Source organism: Artibeus jamaicensis, unplaced genomic scaffold (assembly GCF_021234435.1).
Source record: "Artibeus jamaicensis isolate MK-2021 breed Jamaican fruit bat unplaced genomic scaffold, CSHL_Jam_final contig_464, whole genome shotgun sequence".
NCBI classification, from domain to species: Eukaryota; Metazoa; Chordata; class Mammalia; order Chiroptera; family Phyllostomidae; genus Artibeus; species Artibeus jamaicensis.
Window position 1 is genome coordinate 16,983,009 of NW_026521842.1, and position 8,430 is coordinate 16,991,438.

At 37.8% G+C, this 8,430-nt stretch overlaps 1 protein-coding gene across 1 annotated transcript; it reads right to left on the reverse strand.

Annotated features, from left to right (window-relative positions):
* Positions 1-3,918: 3,918 nt before the first annotated feature.
* Positions 3,919-5,742, reverse strand: LOC128627662 (heterogeneous nuclear ribonucleoprotein C-like). Its single transcript, XM_053666733.1, is given in 2 exon segments — positions 3,919-4,588; positions 4,590-5,742. Coding segments are annotated over 2 exon segments (918 nt in total). The 5' UTR covers positions 5,438-5,742; the 3' UTR covers positions 3,919-4,518.
* Between the last annotated feature and the right edge of the window lie 2,688 nt (positions 5,743-8,430).

Genomic DNA, 8,430 nt, shown 5'->3' on the forward strand with positions numbered 1-8,430 from the left:
GTTTATGTGATTTGCTGTCATGGTTGGATCACCTAATGTTCACAGAACTTTACTAGCTATTAAATAATGTACCAAAATAAAACAAAATCTGAATAACAAAGTAGAGTTAAATTAGGTGTTTTGCTGCAAGAAACCATCTAATCCGCGGCAAGGGAAAACTGTAATAGTCAGTTTTTAATAATAGTTAGATGTATAAATAAATATTTTAAACAAGTAGGAAGGGAGAGAGAGAGAGTTTTTAAAGTGGCCATCAAAAACTCTAGTTCTATCTCCATCTTTCCACTCAGAGAATGGGTTGTCATCTCTCAATGGGAGCTGCCATTACACTTTTCATCTGAGCAAAACCAGCCTGGGACAAAGAATACACACATCTCATCAGCCAACTCCTGCAAAGCCAAAGAAGTCCCATCTTAAGTTGTTTTTTTAAAAAGACTGTAATCTTTTTTTTTAATTGAAGTGACTGTTTTAAACAGACACAGGAGACAGGAGCAGCCGGCCCTGAGCCCTACATTCAGTGCCCTACTCCAACTAATGGCAAAAGTAAGCTATGATTTAGATACAAGTCTACCCTGACCACACAGAAGATGCTAAATTTCATTTTATTTTACCTTGTATTTTAATCAAGTGAAAGATGCTTCAGTAAAATCCAGAAGTTTGGGGGGTTTTTATGGGTTTTATAACTTGGGGCCAGGAAAAGAAAAATTCATTATAATAGATCAAATTGTCTTGGCATTGTCTTAAAACTTCTGAAAGGCTGATCTGCTGTAGATAGAACTCTTTCTGAAGTTACAAACACTCAGATGTTTCCTGAGCATTCCCTAGCATGGTGCTAAGCACCAGGGCAACACACACATACAGAAAAAACACAAATCTTGATTCATGAGATATTTACCAAAGCACCAACTGTGTGCAACAGCTCAGTCTATTTGGGAAGGAAAGGTATATGCAACAGTTGGACCACAAGGCCCAAATGGGCAAGATAAATGATAATAAGTGGGCCAGAGATGAAAGGCTGGAGCATCAGGGAATTCCTGGGCAAAAAATAAGAACTTGCCAGAGGAAAAGTTTACAGAGAGAGAAGAAGGAGAAAAACTTGCTCCATGTACACAAGCTGGGAATAGTTTATAAAAATACTAAGTATGCTGGATTTGAATGACCTCCAAGACACATTTCTCTAAATAAAAGTGCCTGTAGCAAAAGAAGGCAAATTAGGTTACACAGGTAGAATGGACCAGATTTGCATGGACTGCAAAGCTTGAGTCTAGATTTCATCATCACAAAGCCACAAATGATATCTGGGTAGGGGTTTAATGATGACATTTCTGCAGATAATTCTGAAGAGAGTGTTTCCAGTACCCTGAAAATGGGGATGTCTGCACAAGGAAGGGAGGCAGTTTGATGGGTTGTTAAAGTGATTCAGGCTGAGCTATAGGCAAGACAATGAATCCACAAGCTGTTGTCTAAACAGATAAATTAAGTACAGTGATTGTTGACTATAGGAAAGAGAACCAAAAAAATGCCCAAGATTTAAATCCCATGGGAAGAATGGGACATGGCATTGACAGAATCAAGAAATTGGGCAAACGGAAAATTCACATACTTTATATTCACTGGCTTTCCTCAGATCAGCCTTAAAAGCTACTTTATAAAAGTGGTAATTTTCCCTCCAAACTGTGTTTTAAAAATTTTGTTTTCAAACTGCCTTAATAGGAACTCAGCAGAGTTACTGTCTTTGTGTCCATGTGCAAAAACTGCAGGTTCTGTATACTATCAAAATTTATCATCTCTGATAATTAACTATCCACAAGATCACATTAATAATAATAATGCCAATAATTTCTCAATACATCTTAATTTAAGCATTTATTGTTAATCAAATGTATGCCCAGCACTGTACTAGGTAGTACAAGGAATTTCAAAATAAAAAATAAAATGCAGACCCTGATCCCAAACAATTTTTTACCTGTAAGAATATGACAAATGCATAAACAACTATAAAATAAGGCAGAATGTGACCAATGTTGTCTTTAAAGGAGTATGAACAAAGCACACAGGAAATCAGAGAAATAAATCATTTCATCTAGAAGACAGGAACAGGAATATATGTTCTGGGTCTTGAAAATCAGATAGCATGAAACGTTGAAAGTCTTTCCCAATCTTTATATTCCAAGATTATCTGTGCAAATGAAGGGAAAGCATACTCCAACCTGAGAGACAGGGCTTTTTTAAAAGGCAAGAAGGTAGGAAAGCAAGAGTTCTATTCTGAGTTCAAAACACTATAGCTGAACCATCAATGATGAAACAGGAAAGGCCATTACTACAATGGGCTTTGATTGGCAGATAAATGATTGCTTTGTAACTCCACATGTAAAGGCAGCCACTCAAGATTCCAAACAGGATTTTGATACAATAAGGAATAACCTATCCATAATTTGGCAAATTCATATTCTTCAGTATAGTTAATCTGGCAATAATGTGCTTGGGACAGGGGAAACACAAAAAAGATTGCAATAGGCAAGTAGGGGGTTACAGAAACAATGATTCTCCTAACCAATCACAATCAGCCTCAGATCTACAGTGATAAAAAAAATTGGATAATATCAGGTTTTTTACAAATACATCCCATGATCTCAGGAATGCAAATGACAACAGACTTCTAGTGGCACTTTAAATAAGTAGACACCAACAGGATACCTCTAGGCTAGAATTTCTCATTGGAATTACCAATACCCAAGGTGATCTTCCAACAATGCTGCCAAAATAAGTAGATATAACCTTTTAACAGAATTCAAAATTGTGCCAGTACATCATCCATGCATATGTTGATGAACTCTTGTCAGTGAATATCCCAGTCCAAACATTTTTATTATAATTGCAATTATTCTAGAAGAATACAAATATTGATTAATTAGAAGACTGACCTTCTTTACACCTGTGATTAAACCAAAAAGATCAAAGTAGTCAATTTATTCTTGATTATCCTCTATCCAAGGCCACCTATTCAATTCTTAATTTTGACCCCAAATCAGACTATTGAAGTCATTAGACTCATAGTATAGTATCAATCTACAAACTCATGAATAGTTTTAATGTAAATTTGCTTAATTATGTATAGGTAAAATTTCATCACAATCAATTTAATTATAATAAAGAGGTTTGGAAAAAGATTCATGTCTCAGGAGAAAGATAATTCTACCATATTCCTGATCCTACCAATGCAATGATTTCCACAGCTATGAAATTATTAATAATCCTTGACATGAAGTCATTGTTTCTTTTTTTTGGAAGAAAATAAGTTTTGTTCTCCAGTTATTTCAATTTCCCTAAAATCTTAACATGTTTGAACCTTGTCTATTTAAGGATGAAACAATTTAGCACACAACAAAAATCTCAAAAAGGGCACCAACTAGACCACAAAGCATTGATGAAAAGGCTTAATGTATCTCCCAACTTTTTCCATTAGGACATAAAAGCAATTTTGCAAGACTCTCCACTCCACACCCAAGTTTCTTGTCTCCTTAATACAACACCCATCCCAATGAAGTATAATTTGAGCAGTGTGTGTTGGTATATATAATAGTGACTAAGACTCAAAAAAAATACACATTCTAGGGGTTTTGTGGAGGCCACAGTGAAACAAAAGAATTTGAAATAAATAATTATAAAATACAAAAATTTTAAAAACAGGTTTTTTTCTCTCTCCAAATTCCTGGCTTAATAAGGATGTGTTTATTGTGAAATAAAAAGGTCCCAAACTTAAAGAACTTGAGAAATGTGGTCATAAACTAAAGGGGGGGAATGGTGGGGGAGGGGGTGTGCAAGGTGGAGGGGAATGAAGGGGGGAAATAGAACAACTCTAATGGCATAATTAAATACATTTTAAAAAAGAAAATAAAACATTAAAAAAGGTCTCAAACATCAGGCTGTTCACAAAAATAACCCACAGTATCAACTTTAGAAAACAAATCTTAAGACTACTACACTAATTATTTTCCTAGAGGATGCATTTGACATGCTAACTCTCATTCACAAAAATACATCATTACATTTGTGTTGAAGAGCCCCACGTATGCTACATACATGGGGTTAACACATACACCTCTAACTCAAAGCTGCTCTCAGGGTGCTACTCAACTAATGAGATTGCCTTTGCAGTTAGGGAAGCAACTACTGAACTCATACATGAATGAAAAGAACTGTACTCCCTGCATAACAAGAGATTATTTTGGAGACAGTTGATAAAAACCATACATCCTTTTTATTGTTGTCATAAAGAGGTATCAAAATTAAAAGCAAAAATTACAGGGTAAGACTTAACTACTAGGAGCATCAAAGGAAGTGAAAATGGGACTAGGCACAGGGCAATATGAATTAATGAACATGGAAGGAACAAGGATGGAGAGAACAGTGAGCATGTGCTGAAGATACTAGGGGAGAGGATCTGGTAAAAATTTTGGTCTTAGACAAGAGCCTAGGTAAAGAAATAATGGGACAAGATTTCTAAACCCCACTATGTGCTTAAGAGTCATCCTCTCCTTCCTCAGCCTCTTCTTCATCATCCTTGATCAACGCAGCTGGCCATCTCCCACTCTTCATTAGCATCATCATCCAGTAGGTCCCCCTCCTCAGCAGAGTCATCTGCACCCCCCTCAGACTCCATCTTCACATTAGTCTCATCTCTCTTCAGGGAACTGCTGCTCTGCTCCTCTTCTGACTTACTGTTCTTCGTCTCTACTCCTTGTTTGCTCTGCTTCTTCTCAATTTTTTTCAGGCTTTTCAGTAGAGAATCCACTTTTTGTTTTATCTGGGTCAATTTCTTCTTAACTGCCTGAAGATCATCTCCTCTCAACTTTCCAGACTTGGAAGAAGACCCTCGCTGTCCACTCTTAGAATCGAAGCCACTTTTGCCCCTTCGTGAGGTGTTTCCTGATACACACTGGCGTTTCGAGGGCACTACAGCCCGAGGAGGAGAAGGAGGGGGAGGAAGAGGAGGAGGAGGAGGAGGAGGAACACGTGCTGGGTAACTGTACATTCTATCATTATAATCCCGCTGAAAGTCATAGTCCAAGTCAAAAGAGGAGCTGCATAGAGGGGACAGAGAAGGGTGTTCTGGTACTGACCCATAGATCTCCGCTGCAGATCGTTTCACACCTGCTTTTCCTCGCTTCACTTTTGGCTCTGTAATCAGATTAATATCTAAAACCTGGCCAGCAATCATTCTGCCATCCTCTCCTGCCACTGCAGCCCGGGCATTTCTCTCATTAACATATTGAACAAAGGCGAAGCCCTTATGAACAGAGCAACCCACAATTTCACCATATTTTGAGAAGATAGCCTCCACATCAGATTTCTTGACCACAAGAGTGTTGAGATTCCCAATGAATACACGAGACTTCATGGAGCGAGGATCTGTCTTGTTGGTAACATTGCTGGCCATTGTCTTTGATGATAAGGTTCCTCACAAAGCTGAAATGTAGCTGAAGATCAAAAAAATTCTCACTCAAGCAAAGTTCCACTGACTTATGTTTCAAGAAATTTGTAACCCGGAGGTCGAAGGGAGAAGAGATTTGATTCTGAATCTCCTACTCCCCGGTACTAGGTGGAACAGATGACTGCTGATGGAGGTCAGAAACGGGGCCACAACTGCTCAGCCTTTGCCTCTTCACAAAATGGCCGAAGTCATTGTTTCTTTTGAAGGAATCCTTGCAACAGAAAAGGAGAGGGAGATCTTCTTTTGTACTTTTATTCTTCAAGAAGTTACCTTTAAAAAATATATGCTTCATATCAACTAAAAGCAAATTTCAAATCAATTAAAATATCAAACAGTAAGTTACTGATTTTTCCCTAAAAAATTAGCAAATATACCTGTTTAAATGATCATGATAGGCTTTCAGGAAGGTATGGAAGCCTAAACTGATACATACTTTCTGGAAAGTAACTTAACAATATATATATAAAGCACCAAAATGTGCATACTATTTGATCAAGCAATTCCATTTTTAGGATATCCTAAAACTAACAATATAGCAATAGATTTAAGCAAAAAAATAGCTTTCAGGAGGTTCACTAAAATACCATTTATAATAACATAAAATTGGAAACTACCTAAATATCAAAATTCCTAATTATTTACATTAATTTTAATTCATTTAATAGGATGTTATTTAAAATGATGCCAAGAAAATCATAATAATTATTGAAATACAGCAGATTATAAAATAATACAGTGTGACTCTGGTTTTGTAAAATATACATATTTGAATTTGTAGTATAGTATAAAAGGCAAACTAAACTGAAAAACTGAAATCACAGTGGTGATTTTTTAAAAAATCCTCATCCAAGGATATGTACCTTGATTTTAGAGAGAAAGGAAGAGAGTGTGCGTGTGTGTGTGTGAGAGAGAGAGAGACATCCATCGGCTGTCTCCTATCTATACCCCAAAAAGGATGGGCCCTGAAACTTAGGTATGTGCCCTGACTGGGAATCAAACTTGCAACCTTTTGGTGTATGAAGATGACACTCCACCCAACTGAGCCATCTGGCCAGGGCCAGTGGTGATTTTTCTTGGTAGTTCAGAGGTATATTTTATTTTATTTTTAATTATCTATTATTTTTATATTTTCTTCAATGAATGATTATTCTTATAATAAGAAAAAATAAAATGCAAAAAAACTACCCTTCAGCTACCTTTTCCCCTCCATCCCTCATATGCTCTTTCAGAAAAACCCAGCTGAAATCTCAAACTGAGCACCAACAAACAAAATACAAACATGCACCACAATGGAAATGTTATCTATTGCTATTCATTTTTCCTGTCCAATTTAGAGCACTTAATTTCATTGATTATTCATCATAGTCTGTCCTTATAGTTTCTATTGATAAGCATAGTAACCACTAAACATGTACTCTTCATAACAAATCCTAATATAAAAAAACTTGAATTGCTCATATTCACTACAATAAAAAATGATCTTTAATATTTGCTTGTCAAATCTGGATAGATAGGAGGTCAACACTGAACAAAAACAATGGTAATGCCTTTATAAATTTTGCCTGTCACATGATGGGAGACAGCAAAATATTGAGTGTAGTAGACTACTCTGCCTGATTTTAGGAATTGTATCTCTACCCCTTGTGGCTAAGGGCGAGAGACGACCTTTGGAATGCCAGCCGCAGGAGACAAAGCCTGTCTCTGGTAGCAAATGCTGCCTCAGTTCCTCTCCCTGCCCCCAGAGCTTGGTCAGAAGTCAATGATGGGTAAGACCCCTCACAGTGGGGAGCAACCTAAGCCAGACTCGATCACCTGGGAGGCCTTCATGGAAGAACTCAGGGGCCTGCAACAGAGAGCAATGGACTCTTCCCTCTCCTCCCCCCGCCCCCCACCACTTTGTCAAGCCTGAGTCCCCATGTTCTCTGGGAGAAGCCCTTCCTGGCTCTAATCCCCTTAAGCCTGAATACCTGTTGGAGAGAGGTGCAGTTCCTTGCTTTGCTAGAGCGTGCCCTGGGGAAAATCTGGCACCACAAAGACTTGCTGATTAACCTGTGAAATTTGTTAAAAGTGCTTTCATTCATATGATAAGGGTCGGAAGAGGAAATGAGTATGTCTCCCAAAGTTTCTGCAACTCTCTTCCTGAAAGACACTGAGTCAGATCTCTCTGTAATGTTATCTACTGTTTGATCCTTGCCACCCTGTATTCCTGTGTATTACAACCCAATAAAAGGCTATGGAGAAAGGCGCTCAGGGCCTTTTTCTCCTCGGAGAAACTGGCCGCTGCTGGCCTCTTTCTCCCCAGAGAAACTGGCCACAGCCCACACCTCCATCCCCAAACAGATCTCATGTTGTCTTGGCCATATTTATTCACTCACGTGTGTCCGTGGCACCGGGGGGACCTCGCGAAAGTGGTCGCTCCCACAATTGAGACTGCAAGTTTTAGCTTTCAGAGTTTTATTCTAAAAAGGTCTTCCTAATGATGCCCCTTGTGGCAGGTAACATTTAATTTTTCTCTGTGTCATTGAAAAAGAATTAGATGTAAAACTCAGGTAACAGATTAATATTTTACACTCTAAGGCTAAATACTCCAACATGAATATTCATAAAGGCCTATTCTGAGTGAAATCTCATGTGAATGTACATTTAAAATGCTTGAATATTTTACGTAGTTCAGGAATTGGGCATTCCATAGAGAAAGGCAAGAATTCATTCAACTATCAGGCTATTAATTGCATATCTGAACTTGTGACTATGGCAAAATGCATTTCTTACACACATACCATATTATCCTACAGCACCCTGCCAAAAGTCTCAACATAGCTGTCTTTTTCCTGGGTCTCTTCTCATTGGTGATGAAGGTAAAACATAAATGTTAATGATCACTAGGAACAGAAAGTTAGGGTTACCCTTTGAGGCTCCAGATGCCTGACTAGGTCTGT